Source organism: Castanea sativa, chromosome 5 (assembly GCF_040712315.1).
Source record: "Castanea sativa cultivar Marrone di Chiusa Pesio chromosome 5, ASM4071231v1".
Classification (NCBI taxonomy): Eukaryota; Viridiplantae; Streptophyta; class Magnoliopsida; order Fagales; family Fagaceae; genus Castanea; species Castanea sativa.
Window position 1 is genome coordinate 25,320,111 of NC_134017.1, and position 24,402 is coordinate 25,344,512.

General features: G+C 30.4%; 1 protein-coding gene across 1 annotated transcript; it reads left to right on the plus strand.

Moving 5' to 3' along the window:
• The first annotated feature begins 14,367 nt into the window (after positions 1-14,367).
• Positions 14,368-18,559, plus strand: LOC142636623 (kirola-like). Its single transcript, XM_075810898.1, has 2 exons — positions 14,368-14,637; positions 18,244-18,559. Exons 1-2 carry the CDS (start codon positions 14,451-14,453, stop codon positions 18,510-18,512), a joined length of 456 nt encoding a protein of 151 aa, XP_075667013.1. The 5' UTR covers positions 14,368-14,450; the 3' UTR covers positions 18,513-18,559.
• The last annotated feature ends 5,843 nt before the right edge of the window (positions 18,560-24,402 follow it).

A 24,402-nucleotide genomic window follows, 5' to 3' on the forward strand; every position in this document is an offset into this window, starting at 1 on the left:
TATGTCAATTTTTCTCAACATAAAACTTATATGCGGGCCATATTTTGTCTATTAAAGCCAAATAGAATCACTTGGCATTTCTTCAATGACAGAATTGACTCCCTCTAAAGACTCATATCTTAATGAATTTGACAGCTCTACTTAGTAAGCTTCTATTCTCTCTCTTTCTTACTCTATTCTCACAATTCAATATTTTATTACAATCACCAGATAAAAAATATCTAGATTGTTATTTTGATTTTTTGGTCTCTTTGTGTTAATGGATTCTCATAATTTTAAACATATTTTATTCATAAGGTAATCAATTAGGGTTTGGAATTATTTTATGTAATGAGATTGTAATTATGGGTTACTTGGATTAAAATAATTCCTTTTGGAATTTTTTCTTGCAATGTGTCTCCAAGCAACTTGATACACGGTTCTCATGCCCAATAAAGATCAATGTGTTTTTATAGTTGTTTAGAATGAAAAAATATCAATATATTTTGTGGGAGATATTTTTGTAACATTAAATTGACTTGATTCTTTTAACATTCATTTAGTGATAATCAAACTATAAATTGTTAGATTTTTTTAGAATTCAAAATTTTTATACATAACTTTTTTTTATAAAATTTTTGAGAAACATTTTATACGTAACTTATTGTATAGAAAATGATATTTGGATTTATTTATTATTTTTTTCTTTAAGTAGTGAAATTGAAGTAAACGTGTTCCATAGACTTTGTTTGTTGTTTGAGGACTTAGAATGTGGTGGAGTTGGGACATATTCCAACTCTATAAATGTGCAATAATCATTGCTTTGATTTATACAAATTTCTATAATTTTGATAATATATTTTTCACCTCTACGTTTTTTTTTTGTTACATTCGTTTGTGTGATTATGGTTGGTAATAATTTCTATGCAATATATAGTCTTATTAATTGAATTTTCACTTTAACATTGTCCTATGTTAGTCATTATCCTTTGTAAGTGAGCTATGTTTGGATGATAAGGTACTAAGAGCATCCACATTCATTATTTCAATTCTATCCTATTTTACCATCTCAAAAAGTCACTTTTTCAATTATATAATATCATTTTTCACTACACCCAACCTCCAAACTTCTATTTTACCATTTTTCTCGTTAAAATAATATATTTACACATTAAAATATATATCCACCTTGCCACCACCACGCCACCGGCCAGCAACCACCACCACAACCAAACTCCACACCAACAACAACCATAAGAAACAACCACCAAGAGGAAAAGAAACACAAAAAATTGCCAAAAACCACCCCTACCGATCGAGAAAATTGCCAAAAAATTGTCTAGAAACACAATAAATTGCCAAAAACACACTAAGAGAAAAAACCACTTCAAACCCAGGAAAAACCCACCACGCTAACTCGCCGATCTCCACAAGCCACAGATCAGCAACCCCAAGCCACCAATTAGCAAACCCAAGCCACCGATCAGCAAACCCATGCCGCTGATTTGAAACCCAAACCGTCAAAACCCACGCCACCGATCTCCACAAGCCACCGATTTGAAACCCACGCCATCATCGATCAGCAAACCCACACCACCGATCTCCATAAGCCACTGATCTCCACAAGCCACCAATCAAAAACCCACACCACTGATCTCCACAAGCCACCAATTGGAAACCCACGCCATCACCGATCAACAAACCCACACTACCGATCTCCACAAGCCATTGATCTCCACAAGCCATCGATCAGAAACCCACACCACCGACCTCCACAAGCCACTGATTTGAAACCCACGCCATCACCGATCAGATCACCCACACCACCGATCTCCAAAAGCCACTGATCTCTACAAGCCACCGATCAGAAACCCATGCCACCGATCTCCATAAGTCACTGATTTGAAACCCACGCTATCACCGATTAGCAAACCCACGCCATCACCGATTAGCAAACCCACGCCACCGATTTCCACAAGCCACCGATTTGAAACCCACACCAACATCGATCAGCAAACGCCATCACTGCCACGCCTTCGTCGGACCTTGCTTCGGCCAACAGCGAGTCAGAGAATGAGAGAGGGTTGATGAGAAAACAGGAAGAGTGAGTGGAGAAAGAAAGAAAGAAGACTTCTCAGCCCAAAGAAAAGAGAAAGAAAAGACAAAGGAGAGAGAGAGAGAAAGAATAAAAATGATTAAAAAATTTATACCATAGTGCTATAGTGCATTCTACTTGTAGAATGATACTGTAGCAATATTGTAAAAAATTTTACAATTGCAAACTTTTACAACATTCGATGGAGCCTCTTTTTTGGCTGAAAATGGAAAAAATGGCTTGGCCTTGGCATATACCATGATCAATGTGGATGCTCTAAGGTACTATGTGTCATATTTGGATTGACATATGGCAAATTTCAACAATTAATTTCTCAATAATTGTTGAAATTTGAAAATTTTCTTTACAATTCAGAATAATTGTAAGTAAATAAGAACCAAATGATTATTTTTGAAAACTGATCATGTTAATATCTTTTCAAAGATATACTTAACATTTCATCTAATTATTTTAAGTTTGTTAAAAGAATCTTAAATTTCTAGAAATTGCATTTGACAATGCAAAAATTCACCGAGATAACATCTTTAACTAATGAAGGATTAAAATATATTTAAGTTTCAGGATTTGCATTTCTTAATTTTAGATTGAATGTTTAAGGATTGTGTTCTTTGAAAAGATATGGATAGAAGGTGGGCTTATTAAACTAAATATCTAATAATAAATATTCAAAGTAATTATTAAAATTGAATAGTTCATTATCTTTTTAGTAGATACAAAAAAAAAAAAAATAAATAAATAAATTCAAGCATAGTCTACAGCCCAAAGATGAGTTTTGTGTCTCTTCATTTATCTATAGTTACAATGTTTCATCTTCCAAATTTTCAGTTTTTCACAACCGTATTTCTCTCTCACTCACACATCAATCATTTTTTATTTAAGCTTTACAATATATCTACCAATGTACATTCTAGATACGATCACCTCATTATTTACAACAAAAAAATTAGTTCAATACTATTTGTTCTCCACATTTTTCAATCAAGCTTTAGTTTTCACCATTTTGAGAAGACATCGATTGTTTTTGTCAAAGATTTTTAAAGTTAAGTCGGCAATAGGATGACCATTGAGGTGAACAAAACGCACAGATAGAAATGAACTTTTTTTCCCCCTTTCTTTTTGGTATTCTTACATTTAGTCTATGTGAAGTGATTTTACTATTTTCCGTCCCAAATTTTTTAATGATATTGACTTTTTTTACTCTTAATTGACTTAGAATTGGCAACACAATTTTAGTTAATTTGAGTTTTTTTGGTAAGTTTTTATTTTGAGTGGTTGATCATCTTTAAGGAAAATATCAAAAAAAGAAAAAATATAATTTACTCTGGAGCATAATTATGCTATTAATGTTTTTATGTGTAGATACTTGAGGATCTTGTGATTAATTCTTTTTTGGAATTCCAATTATTCTTTTTTCTAGGCTTCTAGATTACTTTTTAGGGGTGCAAATGATAGCCTAGAGGTAAATACATTCTTTGTGGTGTCCCATATTTGTGGTTCAAACCCCACCATCCCCCCTCCACTACTATCTACCTATGAAAAAAAAAGGAAAGAATGTTAGTGTTTGTGTTAGTTTGAATAACATTCTATGTCCCATTATTTGATTAAATCTTTCATATATGCAATGCTTAATTCATATAACATTTTTGAATTAATCTTTTGTTCCCCCCCCTCCCCCTTTAAGTCTCTTTGTGATTTTGAAATTGCACAAATTTATTACATAAAACCAAATTAAGCTTATGTTGTGGTAACAACAGAAACAATGCCGAAGGTGCCCCCACTTTTGACAAATTAAGCATTACACCACATAAACTTCTCAATAGAGTTGATTTCTATGATGAAGTCATTGGTATTTGTAATGCAAGCCTTAATGGAAAGTGAACTTTTAAATTCCATAAGTATGTAAAACATATGGAACAGGAAAATGAATTTATTTGTACAAAGTTTCGAATAATAGTTTTTGAATAGTTTTGTATAACTACTCTATAATTGCCGTAGTTTAAATTTGTCAATGTCACCTTCATTTGGAAGAGAAACCATGAAAAAAGAAGAGCAAACTAATATAGTTGATAGTGATTAAAAATTCTTTGATTAATTCCTCTTGGTTGAATGTGTACACTCCTTAATTATATAAAAAATATCTTAATATCACTAAGCTAAAGGTAGTATACTATTTAATCATTTTGCCAAATTTTTGTATTAAAGTTATAGATTCTATCTTCTAAAATACGTTTGTGTTGGATGATTTATATATCTATAATTGGTTATTCAAACTAAGAATTCTCCATCATATGTTACTCTCTAAAGATCTTATTGGCTATATAGATGTTACTTTTGGATCAATGAGACAAGATCAACAAAACATGACTTTTATATAATTATATCTAGATGATACTGCAATGTTATGATGGATAGGTTGGTCTTATTTTACTATATAATCTAAGTAATTATATGATTTATGAATTTGAAGAGTTATATATTGCGGATTTATTCAAATGTTCATATGATGAAAAAAAAATGTCTTTTAAATTTTATTTTATTTTATATTTTCACTTTATGATATATGATTTATTGATTATGAGAAAGAACAAAATGTTGATCTATGTTTAGGAGAAAAATATACCTATAAGAGTTGATTCGCATGTGTCTGTATAGTAATTAATAAAGTTTATATGGTTACAACTTAATCTAATAGTTCTCACACTATAAAATAAGAGATAACTTTTTTTATTGCATTGTGTTTCATATTTTTACGCGCATCATGCAGGTCTGCGACTAGTGCTTATAATAGCTAGCCCAATCAACTGTGTGTGTCTAAGATTCACTATAGATTGTGTTGATGAATTGGAGGGAAAAAAAAATGAAATTGTTATGTGTTGTTGGGGTGAGCTGACATATATTAATATATATTTTTAATTAGTTTTCTAGAGACTAAATCGAAAAAAATCAATAAATGGAAGGGGTTTACCTTTTTTTTTTTGTGTGTCAAGAATAAGGTTTGGCCAACGATTTCTAATTTTTTACATTTACGTTTGGATTGAAAGTTTAAAGGAATTTTTTTAAAGCTTTTCTTATATCTTTTTATTAGATTTGAATTTTGATAAATTCACTGTTATATTACATTTTCTTATTATATTTTTTATACTTATAAAATTTTTAGATAATTAAAGATCAATAACTATGTTATTAATCAAAAGTTTAAATTTTAAGTTTTGATGGTCTTAAATTATGCTCTTTAAAGTCATTGTCATCTCCATGTTGAAGAATAAAATCACAAAAGTTAGCTCCAACCGTCTCAAAAATGCAAAAAGTAATTTAGAGTTACTAAAGTTCCTCTCATGACCAAGCGAGCACTGTTCACTATCCACACCATTTTCTATTCTTAAAAAATTCCACAGCTGAACAAGAGCATATCCAATAAGTTACTTAATGCCATTTTTGGAGAGTAAACACACAAAAATCACCCTCCAATAACCTTTCTAAGAGCATCTCCAATAGGCTCTCTAAAGCCTTATTTGGAGAGAAAACACAAACAAATCAAGCTCCAACAGTCTCTCCATCTTTTTATTTTATTTTATTTTTTATTTTTATTTTATAGATTTGCTACAGTAGCTCTCTTGAACTGGATAGCATTGTAGCAATTATTGTAACAACTCCAAACACATTTCACTCTTAAAATAATCACTGGTTGTATAAAATAATAATTTTTTCTCTCTCATCCCTTTTCTCTTTCGTTCTTTACTCTCTCTTGCCTCTCTGTCTCAACGGTTACAAACTAAAACATACCACAATCAAAACAAAAACACAAAACCCAATCGAAAGATTTGAAACACAAAAACAATCTTTCTCATAAGCCTAATGAAATCGAAACAATAAAAGCAAAAAACCGCATTTTGTTGGCGGTAGGGAAGAGGACAAGCGGCTGTGGAGGCAGAGCAAATTGGTTGTGGAGAAAGACCCATTTGTACTGCATGAACTACTTGCTCATCACACTCCTCATCCTCATCCTCTTCCTCAACCTCCTCTGGCACTCGATCTCCATGATCGTCTTCCTTGCCATCTTCGTCCCTTGGTCTCTCTCTCTCTCTCTCTCTCTCTTGCTGAAATCCTCTCATTGTTTGAGTCTTTGACTTTGGCTTTGAGATGAGATATTTTTTATTCTTTAACTTTTGGTATGTCGTGGAAAATTGGTTTGTAGTACCTGTGTGGGGGAAACAATAGGTTGTAAAAAGTGGTGTGTACCTGTGTGGTGGAAAATTGGGTTAATGATAATTACAAAATTTTTATGATTAGATATATATTTTTTAAGGGATTCTATGTTCATAATATATCCTAAATAGTAGGTTGTTATTTGTTGTTATGAATAGGTAAAAAAATAATTTAAGTTGTGATTCAAATTAGAACCAATAACAACTTACCATTTGTGATTTGTTATGAAAATGTTGTAGATGTAGAATTTTTTTTTTTAAAATCTTGTGAAAAAGTAGTGAATAATAATGAATAAATAAAAACTAACAACTCATGGTTGTATTATTTGTTATCTCAAGTGCTTCAAGAGATCCATTGAAAAAAAAAAAAGAAGACCAACCACAATTTAAAATTTTTTACCCATTGAGAGTTAGAAAATATAGTTGGGAATAAATAAAGAAAGATTAAAAAAAGAATAAAGAAAGATTAAAGAATGAATGAATGAAGAAATAATATTTAAATGAGATAGAGAAAATATAGAGAGTCTGTTAGAAAGTGTATTTGAAAAAGTAAGTAGGTAAAAGGTAAATGTAACTGTTTACTTTCCAAATAGTATAAAAATTTGGAGAATCTGCTGAAGATGCTCTAACTCTATTTTTTTTAAGTTGTTATAGTAGCTCTATTGAAGAAGAGAGCACTATAGCAACTCCAAATATTTTTTTCTTAAAAAAATCCCTTGGTTGATTAAAAGATGAATCTCTCTCTCTCTCTCTCTCTCTCTCTCTCTCTCTCTCTCTCTCTCTCTCTCTCTCTCTCTCTCTCTCTCTCTCTCTCTCTCTCTCTCTCTCTCAGAGAATAACCTTTGAATCCCCAAGAAGAACTCTCTAGAATCCATTGGAAAATAGAAAGAAAAAAAGTTTATTAAAACTTTAATTAAGTAAATCTTTATGTACAATAGAGTTCAACCACAAATACAAGGAAAAAAAAAATTACATTTGGACCAATAGGGGCTATGCCCCCTTGGCCCCTACTTTATATATATAGGGCAAGATTTAGATACAGTACTTATATGCTATTTCTTAGGTTTTCCTTTTAACATTCTACCATATAGATTTTTTTATGACATAAAAGTGTATTTTTTTAATTAAGTAGTCACATGGCTGAATCATAAAAGGGGGAACTTAAGGAACAGTACCTAAGATACTGTACCTAAGTTTTGTCTATATATATATATATTTGTAAAATTTTTATATAATATAGCTATTATTTGAAGTTAATTTTCAAAAATTACAGTTAATTTCATCTCAAAAATTAAATTGACCAAAGAAACATAAAAAAAAAAAAAGTAAACTAGCCCATACCTATAACCGTCCTTTAAAAAGGAAGAAAATTTTAGTTGATTAATATGCCAACTCAAGTAGTGCTACCATATTGAAGGCATTACCGATAACAGTTATCAACTTGATCTAATTAGCTTAACTGGTAAAATTTTTAATGGTTGTATAAAAGATTTGGGGTTCAATACCCGCCTAAACCAAAAAACTGATTGATGTCTTGGTCTGATAATAAAGAGCTATTATCAAGAACAGATGCCATAAGTTGAAGTTTTCTAAAAAAAAAAGAAAAAACTCTATACAATATTACATCTAGACCCTCAATGCTACCCAATGAAATCAACTAGGTCCAAGGCTCTCTCTCTCTCTCTCATTAGTTCTGTACAAATAAATATTTAGATTAAACTTATTAATAATTATGCATCCTTAATTATAAAATTCTTAAACTTTATGGTTGGATAACATATTATTTCTTTTATATTTTCCAAGTTAATTTACTAATTTTACCAATAATAATATTAGTAAAAGAAAAAAGAAAAAAAAAATCACAGGGCCATTTGTTTGTTGGTATCTTCGGTGAGGAAAACATAATATTGAATAGTTTGGTAAAGTCTATAGAAAACACTATTTTTCGTGTACATTTTCTCAATAATATATTTTTCTCTCACTGCCTTAGTCATCAATTAATCTTCTTTTTTTGTTCTCAAGGATTTTCTTTAATATTTATTTTTTGTTTTTGGAATTAAATGCATGAAAACATAAGAATTACTTCACCCAAGTATAATAAAATATTTTTAGTATTAGTTAATATCGATGTACCATTTTAGAATATATGAATTACTTTGCTCACCTATGTGTTCTACTTTATACTATATCAATTTTAGTATATTACTTGTTTAACGAGGAGCAGGATATGATTAGGCTTGCCTCAACAAGATATTTTGAATCAATCCATCCAGGGAGAGAGAAAGCAAGCAACTTATTTGAATCAATCCACTATATTTTCTCCATTCTGAGCCTTCCACCATCTTTACCAAAAGCTCGTTTCTTCAAGGTGCTTTTCTTCAACCGGCAATCCTGTAAAGCCAATCCTTCCTCTCCTGTTTTAACTTAGCATGAGCCTAGTTCCACCCTTCTCCTCATTTTTCACTATTACTGTGTCCACACTCGCTTCTCCTAAACCCCACTAGGCTGGCCCACTACTAAAACTTCTCTTCTCCATACTTGTTTCTTCCATCCCCACTTAACTTACTAGTTTACTTTCGAGTCTCAACAATGCATTTACAAGTAGTGTTTGAGAAGATGCAAAAACTTAAATTGAGACAGAAAATGGCGAATCCAGTAGGTAAATTGAAAAATCTGCAGCTAGTAGAGGGCGTTAAAGCACTGATTGATAGAAGTTAGATTGTAAAGAGTTTTGTTTAGGTTCCTAGGGAAAGGAACTTTGTTGTTCATTGTCTCGCCAAGTGGGTTTTTGAGAATTTTGTGTTCTCACTTGTCAACTACCGTGAGATACGTGCTTTTGTAATGTTGTTTGTTTATTAATACATGCTTTTCCTTCCAGCCAAAATAAAAAAAATGTCTCACGTGTGATAAGACAGAAAATAGCAAAATATAGTTAGTAAACTATAATGAAGAGGGTGGTGTTTATACCTTGTCTTGATCACAGTGAGGATTTACGGTGGAAGCCGCCTAATTATGGTCTTTACAAGATAAACTTTGATGGGACTTTATTCACTGATTAGGTTCGTGCAGATATAGGGGTGGTCATCAGAGATTGGGAGGTGCAGATCATTGCTGCTTTGAGTCAGAAAGTAAGGTATCTGGGTTCAGTTGATTTGGTGGAGACCTTAGTAGCATGAAGGGCTATCCACGGGTCGGACCGGGTCGGTTTTGGACCCAACCCAGACCCGACTCACCAGTGTTGGGTGGAAGGTGGGGGGACCCGAAACCGATTGCTGGTGTTAATCGAGCGAGTCGGTTTTGGGTCATGTGATGCTCGGGTTGGTTTGGTCAGTGGAGAGAGTCGCCGGATCCTGCAAACGTCGTCGGAATCTTCAAAACTTCGCCGGAATTTGCAAAAACTTCATTGAAATCAGCAAAAAAATCACTCTATTTGCATCGAAAATCACAAAAATCAGCTTAGGCCTCCTTGAATCTCGCGGGATCTCACCAAATATGGTCGAGATCTCGCCAAAATTAGCTTGGATCTCACCAAATATGGTTGAGATCTCGCTGAAATCAGCTTGGATCTCCTTGAATCTCGCTGAAATCAGCTTGGATCTCCTTGAATCTCGCCGGATCTCACCAAATATGGTTGTTATCTCGCTGGATCTCCTCGAATCTAAGGTTGATCTTGCCGGAGTTGGCTGGATTTGTATATATCATCGGCCGGGTTAGGTGGCTCGGGTTTTGGAGAAGAAAACCTGCCACTCAACCCGCTGAAGTCAGGTATTAGGCGCGAAAACCTGTCATCAACTGACGAGAGCGTCGGTTCGGGCTGAAATTGGGTGGGGATCGGGGTGGGTTCTTCGGGCCGACCAGTCTGAGTCGGCTCTAGACACCGTGAGTAGCATGTAGAGCAATTAGTTTTGCCAAGGGGCTCAGTATTCATCAAATGGTGGTTGAAGGAGATTCATTGCAGGTTATTCAGGCTATCAACAAGGCTAGACCAGTCTGGACTATGTATGGACATGTTATCGATGATATTAGATTTTTGTCTTCTACTGTTAGTTGTAGTTTTTTACATGTTAAGCGAAAGGGTAACAAATTAGCTCATGCCCTTGTTTGTAGAGCAGTTTTATCTGCAGATACTGATGTGTAGTTGGAAGATCTACCACGAGATTTGGATGATGTTTTTCAGTTTGATTTGCCGTAATAAAGTTTTCTTACCTTTTTCTCAAAACAATATACTCTCACACACACACACACACATTATTTTTTTTTTAGGAAAAGCTCATTGATATTCTAAGGCCTCTTTCTCATCCAAGGAAAACTTTACGGACTAAAAGATTTTTTATTTTATTTTTAGGAATGGACTTAGAGATTTTTATTTTTTATTTTATAGAGAGTTTCAACCTATGGCATTTACTCCTGATGATATCTTTTAATCATCAGACCAAGAACCAATCAGTTTTTAGTGTAGGCGGGGATTGAACCCTAGATCTCTTATTAAACCATCAGAAACTTTACCAGTTGAGCTAATTGGAACTCACAGAATGAACTTAGAGATTAGATTAGAAACTAAATTGAGATATTTGAAAATTTTAGGACTAAATTACCAAAATGCTAGTTTACCCGTTTAAAAACCCTTGCCTATTTTGTCATCCTCTCTCTCTCTCTCTCTCTCTCTCTAAGTCACATCACAACAATATACTTTAACATTTAAATTTCTCTTGTTGCTTATTTTTTTTCTAATTGTTTGAAAAATCCATACAGGAAGATTAAAGTTTGAAAAAGTGCATACTTTAGCATTTATTTTTTTCAACCATTTGAAAAATCTGGAGAATTAAAGTTTGAAAAAGTTCATACTTTAGTATTTATTTTTTTCAACCATTTGAAAAATCTGGAGAATTAAAGTTTGAAAAAGTACATACTTAATCATTTATTTTTGAACAAAATTTAGGTACAAAATTGGTTGTAGCTTCTTTAGTATTTATTTTTTTCAACCATTTGAAAAATCTGGAGAATTAAAGTTTGAAAAAGTACATACTTAATCATTTTTTTTGAACAAAGTTTAGGTACAAAATTAATTGTAGCCTTAGGCTACAACCTTACTTAATATTTTTTTTATTAGATTTGAATTTTGACAAATCCACTGTTGGATCATATTGTTCTTCTTATATTCTCTTTACTTGTAAAATTTCTAAAAAATAAAAAATTAATAGTATTGTCATCAATAAATTGTTTAAATTGCAGTTTAAAATTATGCATAAAATATAAGCTCATACATCATATAGTAAATAACATTTAATTGACACAAAAGTTGACATGTGTATGAAGAGTGTAAAGAACATGCAATTCAACGGTTAGATTTTCAAAATATGTAGTAATGTTTATTTTATTGAGTAAGGTTGTAGCTTTATGCTACAATTAATTTTGTAACTAAATTTTGTCTTTTATTTTTCTCTTCTTGCTTATTTTTTTTTCAATTGTTTGAAAAATCTATACTGGAAAATTAAAGTTTGAAAAAGTACGTACTTAAGCATTTATTTTTGAACAAAGTTTAGTTACAGAATTGGTTGTAACCTAATGCTACAACGTTACTCAATATCTTTTTATTGTATGCAAATTTTGACAAATTCACCATTCAATTACATTTTTTTCTTATATCTTTTATGGTTACAAAATTTCTAGAAAATTAAAGATCAATAGCTATGTCATTAATAAAATATTTAAATTGCATGTTTTTGTAATTGAAAATTATGTATAAAATATAATCTTATTAATCATATAGAAAATAATATTTGATTGGCATAAAATTTGACATGTGTATTAAGAGTGTAAAGAAAATGTAATCTAACGATTAGATTTTCAAAATATGTAGTAATGTTAATGATATCGAGTAAGGTTGTAATCTTAAGCTACAACCAATTTTGTAACTAAACTTGGTCTTTTATTTTTCTCTTATTGCTTTTTTTTTCCCAACCATTTGAAAAATCCATACTGGAAAATTAAAGTTTAAAAAAGTTTGTACTTTCCTTAGTTGTGTTTTAGATTTTTTAGTTGATTCAATTACATAATTGTATTGATCAATGAATCAAACAATTGAATTTAATTGTAATTAAAAATAATACCTCTTGTGCAATATTGATTAAAATATACACATTGTTGGATTTAAATAAAGAATCTAAAACACTGACATTAAGGAACAATAATTCTAGAATCACAATAATTTTCAAAATTAGTGAGGTGACATATTGTTAATGGTAGATAATAATGTAATGTTAGTAGTGGATTTGGATGTGAACCAATCAAGGAAGTCAATTTATATTGTACCAGTATCGGTACTCTTTTAAAATGTACAAAAATAAAATGCTAGGCTATATTTAGAATTTTTCGGGTATTTTGTCCAGTGTTGATGTTTTGGTCAAAACAATAAAAAAATGTTAAAAAGCACGTTGTTTAAGCTAATACATTAAATCTCTCAAGTGTTCAGGAAAATTGTTGAGTTCACTCACTCTCACACACTATATACAAGTTAACTCTTACTTTAACAAACTTTACTATAACTCATCTTTTTACTAAGTTTCAATTAATTTAAATTTTAATGTAATTTAATTTAAAATGTACTAACAAGTAATTCTTGAACACTCTGATTCTTTAATATACATACATATTCTTGATCATAAGGTTTCATTTATCTCAATAAGTTTCTTGGTAGTAGCATAAAACACTACTGAAGCACATATATGAAAATGATTACAACAAAAACGGTTTTTGCTAAATTTTTTTTTGAAAGGAAAATTGATGACAATTGCTAAAAAGATTTTTTTTTCTTTCCATTTTTTTTTCCTTGAAATGTTATTTAAAACTAAATATCAATTTAGTCATTTTAGGATTCTTAGCATGCTACTTTCAATAACTTATAGTCTTATACACTTAAAACAGATTCAAAATAAAATAGAAAGGAAATAGCTACCCCGGGAATTAAAAAAATACCAATGTCAAAGTGTTTGGATTTGAAAATAAAAATAAAAAGACAGTCAAATTTGATTGTGCCATATTTGACCGCCATCTCGGCAACGGTGTTCCCCTTCAGTTATTACTTAATTTGTGACCAGCCAAGAGGAAAAGTCTCAGCCGTTTTCAAAGAACACGAGTTGATGACTTGACTTGCAGGGCGGCCCAACGCATAGGCAAGTTAGGCCTAGGCTGAGGCCCACCAAAAAAACAAAATTCTCCTGACGAAAAAAGGTCTCACTTTTAATGGTTTAAGACACAAATTTTTATAAAATTACATATACATTTTAACGGTTGTGCATTTTTTTTATTAGTGCATTTTTTAACGATATTACAAATTTTACTATTAACTTATAGATTACCATGTTATTAATCACAAAAAAATTATTTAAACATTCAATAGTTAAATTGATAAAATTCATAAATGAGAGTCAATGTCACATTATATTTCGAATATTTTAGAGTGCTTTTAGTGCAATTTTCCTTCTCATTACTACTAAGACTCTCAAAGTATGAGACCAATAGAACCATAACTCAATTGAAACCCTAAAATGTTTTTTAAAAAATATTGCAAATGTGTTAAATCATCAATTATAAATTAATCTTCCCTAATAGTTTGAGACTTGTAAATTGATATCCTACAAAGTCACACACCAAATAATATATATATATATATATATATATTTCTCTCTCTCTCTCTCTCTCTCTCTCTCTCTTTCTCTCTTCCTCTCTCTTAAAAACAAGATATAAAATTAAAAATTAGATTACAACTTTACTTAACTATACATCATCGTATATCCAAAATAAAGTATCTTTTTTAATAGTAATATATTTTTATTAATATTTATGGTTCAAGTTTAACTATGATATTCAATTCTCTATATGAAGAGTTTGTTTGAATATCGCTTATTGCAGAAAATTAAAAACACAGTAGCAAAATAATTTTTAAATATGTGAATAGTGCTATAAGACCCAATATTATATTGGACTGTCCTTGTTGACGTGTCACCACACCAATTTACTCACCTAACTCATTTGACTCTCGCATGCTATAAAATGCCCTATCTCTGTTGAAACCAAATAAGCCATTTCTCTCTTTCTTCCTTTTTATTGTTTTAGAGGATCAGAAGTGAGTTCAAGATACGTACGTAAAGATGTCTCTATTTGGGAAGGTAGAAGCTGAAATAGAGATCAAGGCCTCTGCATTTAAGTTTTTTGAGGCTAACAGCAAGCTAGTAGCTGATCTACCGAAACATGCCCCTAACTTTATACAAAGTGTTGATTTAGTAGAAGGTGAATGGGGACAAGAGGGCTCTGTCATGTGCTTCTATTTTACCTTCGGTAAGTCAATCAATATTATTTGTTGTTGTTGTTGATCATGTCTTATGAATTCCTGAACACTTTTAACATTTTATGTAATACTTGCCCTTACAAATGCTTATGGCTAGCCCGATCAACTGTGTATGTCTAAGATTTACTAAAGATTGTGTTGATGACTTGGTGGGAAAAAAAAAAGGAATTGTAATGTGTTGTTGGGGGTGAGCTGACATATATTTATATACTTATTTTTTAATTAGTTTTCTAGAAACTAAGTGTGCGTTTGGTTCCAAATTAAAAATCCAGCTTATTTTATTATTCAGTTTATTTGTGTTACTATTCATATGATCCACTGTACTTTTTGGTACTATTCACGAGTCACTATACTATTTCAACTAACTTTTATCTTTATTTACAGTACTTTAAATAAAAAGTTTTCAGTTTCAGTAAAATATACGGATCTCAAATAGACCGTAAAACAGAAAAGAAAATCAATAAATGGAAGGGGCTTACCATTTTTTTTTTCTATTTTTTTTTTCTATCAAGAATAAAGTTTGGCCAAAGATTTCTAATTTTTTATGTTTACGTTTGGATTGAAGGTTTAAAGGAAAATTTTTAAACTTCTCTTATCAATTTTTATTGGATTTGAATATTTATAAGTTCATTGTTATATTATATTTTCTTATTATATTTTTCATACTTACAAAATTTGAAGATAATTAAAGATCAATAATTATGTTATCAATCAAATGTTTAAATTTTAAGTTTTGGTGATCTTAAATGATGCTATCTATAGTAATTGTCATCTTCATGTAGAAGAACAAACCCACAAAAATCAACTCTAATAGTCTCTCCAAAATGCAAAAAGTAATTTAGAGTTACTATAGTTCATCTCTGCACCAAGTGAGCACTGTTCACTATCCACACCATTTTCTCTTCTTAAAAAATTCCATGGCTAAATATGAGCATCTCCAATAGGCTCCCGAAAGCCATTTTTAGAGAGCAAACACACAAAAAAACACCTTCCAGCAACCTCTCTAACTCTATTTTTTATTTTATTTTATAGAGTTGGTATAGTAGCTCTATTGAAGAAGTGAGCACTATAACAACTCCAAATATTTTTTTTCTCATAAAAAAATCCCTCCATTGATTAAAAGATGAATTTCTCTTCTCTCTCTCTCTCTCTCTAAGTGTGTGTGTGTGAGAGAGAGAGAGAGAGAGAGAGAGAGAGAGAGAACTAGAGATAACTGTACTAGCTAGGTTAGACGAAGAGGAGGTAGGAAAAAAACAAATAGGAAAGTGAAACATATGGATGAAAAAAAAATTAAAGAGAAGGGAATATAAAATAAATAATTAGAAAAATAAAGTTTTGGGCTTTGCTAAACTCATTCCAAATCACATAGATTTGATAAATTTCAAGATTGAGATAGGTTTGATAAATTTAAAATTATATAGAAATTTTAAACGATTTGTAAAGACTAATGTAAATTTGATAAATTTCAAAGTATAGTCAACACTAACATAAACAAAAAAAATGCAAACATAAAAACTTAAATTAGACGATCTCCAACTCGTTCTATCATTGCCATAAGTGTGCCATGATATATATATATATATATACCCTCGGAAAATTTAAAAATGTTAGAAATCATCATAAGTAAAACAGAAGAACTCTAGAATCCACTGGAAAAGAGAAAGAAAAAAAAAGTTTATTGAAACTTAAACTAATTAAAGTTCAACCATAAATACATGGACAAAATTACGTTTGGACCAATAGGGGCTATGCCCCTTGGCCACTACTTTTTTTTATTTTTTTCTTTATATATATATATTTGTAAATTTTTTATATTATATAGTTATTATTTGAAGTTAAATTTCAAAAATTACAGTTAATTTCATCTAACAATTAAATTGACGAAAAGACATAAAAAAAAAAAAGTCAACTAGCCCATACCTATAACCCACCTTTAAAAAGGAAGAAAGTTTTAGTTGATTAATATGCCAACTCAAGTGCTACTACCATATTGAAGGCAATAACAGTTATCAACTTTTTTTTTTTTTTTATTGAGTATATAATAATTCTTATTAGAATACACACGAAAATAATAATAATATTTTAAAACGGGTTTATAATATACCACATATAACAGTTATCAACATAATGCAATACATCTAGAACCTTAATGCTACCCAATGAAATCAACTACCAAGGCTCTCTCTCTCTCTCTCTCTCTCTCTCTCTCTCTCTCTCTCTCTCTGTGTATAAATAAATATTTGGATTAAACTTATTAATAATTATGCATTCTTAATTATAAAATTATTAAACTTTATGGTTGGATAACATATTATTTCTTTTATATATTCCAAGTTAATTTACTACATTTATCAATAATAATATTAGTAAAAAAAGAAAAAGAAAAAAGAAATCAGAGGGCCATTTGTTTGTTGGTATTTTCGGTGAGTAAAACATAAAATTGAATAGTTTTGATAAAGTTTAATAGGAAACACTATTTTTCGTGTACATTTTATCAATATTATATTTTCCTTTCACTGCCTTAGTCATCAATTAATCTTTTTTGTTTTTGTTTTTTTGTTCTCAAGGATTTTTCTTTAATCTTTATTTTTTGCCTTTGGAATTAAATGCAAAAAAACATAAGAATTACTTCGCCAAAGAATAATATAATATTTTTGGTACTAACTAATATCGATGTACCATTTTAAAATATAAGAATTACTTCGTTCACCTGTGTATTCTACTTTATATTGTATCAATTGTAGTGTGTTACTTGTTTAACGAGGTGCAGAACATGATTAGGTCTGCCTCAACAAGATATTTTGAATCAAGAAACCTAATTGAATCAATCCATCTAGGGAGAGAGAAAGCAAGCAACTTATTTGAATCAATCCACCATATTTTCTCCATTCTGAGCCTTCCACCATCTTTACCAAAAGCTCGTTTCTTAAAGGTGCTTTTCCTCAACCGACAATCCTGTAAAGCCAATCCTTCCTCTCCTCTTTTAACTTAGCATGAACCTAGTTCCACCCTTCTCCACATTTTTCACTACTACTGTGTCCACACTCGCTTCTCCTAGACCCCACTAGGCCGGCCTATTACTAAAACTTCTCTTCTCAATACTTGTTTCTTCCATCCCCACTTAACTTACTAGTTTACTTTATAGTCTGGACAATGCATTTACGAGTAGTGTTTGAGAAGATGCAAAAACTTAAATTGAGACAGAAATGGGTGAATCAAGTAGGTGAATTGGAAAAATCTGCAGCTAGTAGAGGACGTTGAAGCACTGATTGACAGAAGTCAGATTGTAAAGTAGTTTTGTTTATTAGGTTCCTAGGGAAAGGAACTTTGTTGCTCATTGTCTCGCCAAGTGGGTTTTTGAGAATTTTGTGTTTCTCACTTGTCAACTACCATGAGATGCGTGCCTTTGTAATGTTGTTTGTTTGTTAATACATGCTTTTCCTTCCAGGTAAAATAAAAGAAATGTCTCAAATGTGATGAGACAGGAAACAGCAAAATATTGTTAGTAAACTATAATGAAAAGGGTGGTGTTTATATCTTGTCTTTCTTGTTTTGATGTTTGTACAATTGATTGTTTTTGTTTGAGTCGGTGGCAGATGGGAAAGCTGTAATGTCTAAGGAGGTAATGGAACCCGTTGATGACAAAAACCATTCACTCACTTTCAAGGTGATTGGAGGAATACTCCTGGAGTTGTACAAGAGTTTCAAATTCGTTGTTCAAGCCACTCCAAAGGGTGAGGGGAGCTTGGTCCGCTGGACTTTGGAATATGAGAAACTGAATGTAGATGATCCTGAATCAAACACAATGCTTGAATTTGCGATTGGTCTTACAAAAGATATGGACGCTCAACTTGCCCACGAATAGCTTCGAAGAAAGATTAGAGATTGCGTTTTTTTTTTTTTTTTTTGTTGTTGAGAAATAAGCACAATGTGTTTGTGTAAAATAAAACTTTTGAGAGCTTTAAAGACTAGAGCTTCCTCATTTATGGGCAAAATAAGCACAATATGTACTCATTTATGGGTACCACTAGAGCTTCCTCAATTGCCTCCTGCAGCATGTTATCTATATTGGATACATGAAATTAAAAATGCTTCCTACTATATCTATTAAATACTAGTTTTTTTGTTTTGATACCATATAAAGAAAAAGTCCAAAGTTACCTAACAGCTTGATCCATACTAGGCAACAGTAGTGAGTTGGCATTTTTGATGTTGTTAAACTGTGAGAATTGTAATTGAAAAAACGAAGTCAAATTATAATGTTCATATGTTACGTTCTAGGATGATTTATTGTGATAAATCTGTTCTTGAATGGTTAGTTCTGACTGCTATATTAAGGGTCCGTTTCAAACGGACCGTTTGGGAACAACATTTTTAATTTTTTGCTGAAAGTATGATAGAAAAAAACTAAAAGTATTAAAAGTACTATAGAATAAAATTTATGTGTAATTTTAACCCTATTTTAAACTGAACAATTTATTTTGCTACGAAATCCCACTACAGTATGTTGTAAGTAGACTTTTGACATCTAATGTAATATATAACAGATTCTCAACAAAAAAAAAATTGTAATATAATAGATAATTGAAGATCTGTAGACCTCGCAAAAAAAAAAAAAAAAAAAAGATGTGTAGACCAACCCCAATGTTTACTAATACTATGAGAACTGCATGTAAATTATAGGCAACTACTATTTACTTTCAAATGGCAAATACATATATGGAGAATTTGAACAATGGTAAATAACTGTAAATCTACTAGCAATATCACTGGTTATTTTTCAATCTATGACATTGATTGGGTTTGTTATAAAATGAAATAAGTGTTTTGAATTTAGCAAGATTGGGGGCTAAGTAGGACTGAGCCTCCATGGCCACTTGAGAACTAAATTCGTTTTTTTTTTTTTTTTTTTTTTGTGTTGCAAAAAATCTAAAGCAGATTAAGAAAATAAAACATACCATTAGCTATTGTTGTTCAAATGATTTATAGAAAAAAAAAAACCAATGTAAAACAAAGAATAAGAAGAGATTCTTATAATATATGAGGTTTTCCTTAGAAACCCTTTTGATGGAGAATGCATTTTTTTTTTTTAAGACTAGGGACCCCTTTAATTTAACTTTGTTTATCTATTTATATTTTTTCTATCAAGGACTATATGTTTGTTCACCAAAAAACATCTATTTTACCCAACAAGGTTATAAATGCCTATTAAAAAAAGGACCCCTAAATCCTAATAGGATGAGTTTTTATCTATCACTCTTACCATTAAATAAATAAAAATAAATCTGAATAAAATAACTAATTAAATAATTAAAATAAAATATATGTGGGCCACTTTTACTCTCCTAATGGAGATAATTTTACATCTTTTTAATTTTTCTGATGTTTTAGGTATTGTACGTGAATTGTGTATAATTATGTTGGAGTTGTGAAGGATTAGTTTGAGATAGTGGCTGTCGAGTGAAGGATTACCCCTAATTGGAAATTCTAAAACAAAGCATGCCCAAAATCTAAGATTACATGACCCAAGTTCCCTACTTCCATTACATGCCCAAAATCTAGTGACACAAACCGATAACATCCCAAAAATTATAAGCACACAAAAGAAAAATACCAAGCCAATTATAGCCTTATTTCCAATACAATCACATGTCTAGTGACAAAACGACAACAACTTTTTCATTTTTGAAAAGTACAATTATTGTAATAGGAATATGCTTCTTGGCGATATACCAAGAACAACTACCTTCAAGCTTGTTGCCCATGAATGAGAATACATGTTTCAGGGATGGTTTATCAATAATCATTTGTTTTTCCTTTTTAAGATGTAAAAGTGGGGCTGCACAAATCAGATTTCTTTATGAGCTAAGCAAGATGGATGGAGAACTAATATAGGCTTGAGAGAGGGTGACAAACTAAGTCTCCTTAATGGTTTTCCAATAGAGTTTCCGAGTTTGAGTGAAAATTTCCCACAGTTACTTGCTAAACTAAGCTGGGTATTAATCATGATAATTATGACTATAATATTGTATCGCTATGAATATTTCCTTACAATTGAAGTGAAACTACGAATGCAATGATCAATAGTGTTTGGAATTGCCTTTTCATATTAGGGAGATTAATTGCCCCCCAACCCCAAGTTTTGCTTGTGTCATCTTCCAGAGGCTGCTCTCTACTGTATTCTGTTGCTGTGTTGTTTATGTCTTCTTCTGTTGTTAATAAAAGTTTGTTATTCATAAAAAAAAAGGGAGATTGCTTGCCAATGTAATTAATTAATTAATTAATTTCATTTCGGTTAAATTCATAATTTGACCCAATGAATTAAAAATAAAAATAAAATAAATGTTCCTAGGTAGCACATTGGCAAATATTATTATTTTTTAGTCAAAAGAGAAAATAAGATTTCATTTGTTGGGTTAAGATAACTTGACCCTGGTTAATTAATTCAATTACCCAAAATTAATTAATTCAATTACTCAAGTTGATTAATTAGATTCAATTGCATGCAAATCGTGGAGGCACCAATAAATTACCAAAAATACTAAATGTAGCGGAAAATAAATTTGACACGGTGATTTATTGACAAATAGGGGAAAATCTTGCAATACAAAACCCCACCGTTTGATTTAAGGTTAACACTTCCAAGAATCTACTAATCAACAATCAAGCAATTATAAGTATAAAGAATCTTACCAACTACCCTGGCCTATCTCGAAATACCAATTTACAATTGAACCTTCGCTTCAATACCAATTGGACTTGATCTTGCAGTAGCATTCTTTCCCTTAATGCACAAAAATTCAATTTGTGATTAACTCCTTTGCAGAGATTCTAGTACGTGACTAACTCCAGTAACTTGAATGGTTGTTGTTGGCTATGACTAACTCCAGCAATTTTGATATGATAGATTGTGAGTGGTTAACCGCTTACAATCTATCATATCAAAATTGTGGCAAAAGAGCTATGAAATAATTTGTGATTCTCAAACTACTCAAAACAAAATCATAACGAGATTTTTATCAATTCTTATTTGAAACTACCACTGACATTACTTTTTAATTTGTTTTTGGCATTATGTCACATAATTAGAATGTGAAACTTTATACCATTTTTTTGTCTTAATTTTATATTATTTGTTAGGGTATATCATATCATATCATATTACTATATAATAAAAGTTGGGTTCAAAAGTCATGATTGTGCTAAGTGGTTACTCTTACTAATTAGTAAATTATTTTATATTATTTGTTAGGATATATTTCCTCAAATTAAGGAATAATATTTAAAATCTGTTTAGTTTAGGTAAATCTATATCATTTAAATTTAAAAAAAATTAAATTATATTCAAACTAAAAAGGTCTGTTATAAAAAAATTAAAAATCTATTATCAATATTTTAAGAACAACTAATTAGTAAATCAATTTTATACATTTAAATTTCAATAAGTCTAAATCATATTCAAATTAAAAGTCTATTATCAAAATTTTCTAAACTTAAATATTTCAATAAATTTAAATTCTATTCAAACAAAAAGTCTATTATAAAAGATTATAAACTTAAATCCTAGACAACAACTCACTTTTTTTTTTTTTCTAAAGAAGATAATACAACTTTTTGACTTTTACTCCAACTAAAAGTCTATTATCAATATTTTAATGACAACTAATTAATAAATTAATTTTAGGGTGAACTACGTCTTTGGTCCCTAACATTTACACTGAATTAATGTTAATTTAGTCCCTAAATTTTTAAATGTGTCAATTTAGTCTTTAACATTTTGAAACTGTGTCAATTTTTTCTCTGCCGTTAAGTGATGATGGAAAATACTGACGTAGCTAACAGCAAAAAAATTTTTTTTAAAAATGATGACACATTCGTGTAACGTGTACAGTGTACTGCCATGTAGAATAAAAATGAAAGAATAATAGTAAAATAAAAATTTATATTAAAAATTAGGATCTCATCCTGAACAAACAAATTTCATAGTGCCGCATCAACCAAAAATTAACAAAACCTGTTTAGTTGCGGAGAAACCGTAGGAAAAGGAAGTAGAATAGCAACTGAAAGATCTACAATCATTTCAAAATAAATTTTTTTGATACTATAGGAGATGGATGTGGAGAGAGCCGAGAAGAGGATAGTGAAGGGTTAGGGGTATGATCAGAATCTAGTGAGAAGTCAGAGAATATGGTGTAGAAAATAAAACGGTGTTGTCTGGGAGCCTCGAGTTCTTCTAGGATAATACAAGCCATGGTCTCTAATTAAGACTGACGCTTGCTGGTTTCTGAAGCTCAATGGTAATACGACATATTTTTTAAGGTGGCAAGATCTTTCCACTACTTTCTTTACTCGTTGATAAAAGAAAAAATGCCCGGGTACAAAACCTTGGCTATAAAGGATTTCTTGTCAAAACCATAAACAAAAGATTTTTTTTTTGTTATTTCTTGTATTTGATTTGTTACAATTTGCATCGGAAATAATAGAAATTTTTTATTTTGGATTGATTTTAAGCTTTTCAGTTGCTTCTCTATTTCCCTTTCTTACGGCTTCTCGGCAACCAAATAGGAACTTGTTAATTTTTGGCCTCTACGGAAGGTTAGCGGCGTGAAACTATGATTGTTCAGGATGAGATCCTAATTTTAACATAAAATGGTTTTCCTTTTTTTAATTATTATTTTTTTTTCCACGTAGCAGTACACATGTCATTTTTATTTTAGCTGTTAATCAGGTTAGCATTTCCATCCATCACTTAACAGCAATGACTGAATTAACACAATATCAAAATATTAGGGACTAAATTGACACATTATAAGGGTAGGGACATAATTGACATTCAGTGTAAAAGTTAGGGACCAAATACGTAGTTTAACCATAATTTTATATTATTTTGTTATAATATATTTCCTCAAATTAAGGAATAACATTTAACATTTGTTTAATTTAAATAAAACTAAAAGTCTATCATCAAAATTTTCTAAACTTAAATCCAACATAACTCACGTTTTTGTTTTTGTTTTTGTTTTCCTCAAGTTGCATCTTATTAAATTAATATTCTATTAGGATATTAAGTTATAAGACTCTTGATTAAGGGATAAGATTTAAATAATTTAATTTAAAATTTTTTTATCATCTAAGTTTTTGAAATTTAAATTCTACTCCAACTAATAGTCTATTTTCAAAATTTTTACACACATGTGCGCGCTCACACACACACACACACTTATATTAAGCCATGAATTTTCGATATAATCTCTCTTAACAAATAAAAATCATCCCTATAATTAAATCCCACACAATGCACCCCATGTTATTGTATGTTTTTTTATTCACTCTTTTTTCCCAAGATGCAACTTATGCTTATATTTTAGTCTAATAAATTCATTTTACTTACTGTTCTTTGTTTCTGAATTTGCGTTCAGGATATTATGCCAAATGAAGTTTACTATAAAGAAGCAAAATAATGGACACCCATTTAAGTTCTTGGTTCTCTTATGTAAGTTTTCAATTTTTTTATTATGATTTATATTCACAATTTTTGAACTCTTTTGTGTATGCTTTGATTTTTGGTTTTGGTTATTATATTTAATTTGTAAGTGTGTTGATTTTTTTAGTTAGACTATCAGTAGGAATTTTTTTATTTATTGATGAACTATTTTGTTTATTATTGTTTGTACTGGCTATAGTATAGATTAAATATAACCCAAATAGGAACTATCAAACTCATTTTATATCTCATATTAAGAAATTAACACAAA

Bases quoted from the DNA above. Each gene is read 5' to 3' on its own strand.
- LOC142636623 (XM_075810898.1), top strand. From the start codon at position 14,451: ATGTCTCTATTTGGGAAGGTAGAAGCTGAAATAGAGATCAAGGCCTCT. The intron at 14,638-18,243 runs GTAAGTCAATCA...AGTCGGTGGCAG, and splicing joins GTGCTTCTATTTTACCTTCG to ATGGGAAAGCTGTAATGTCT.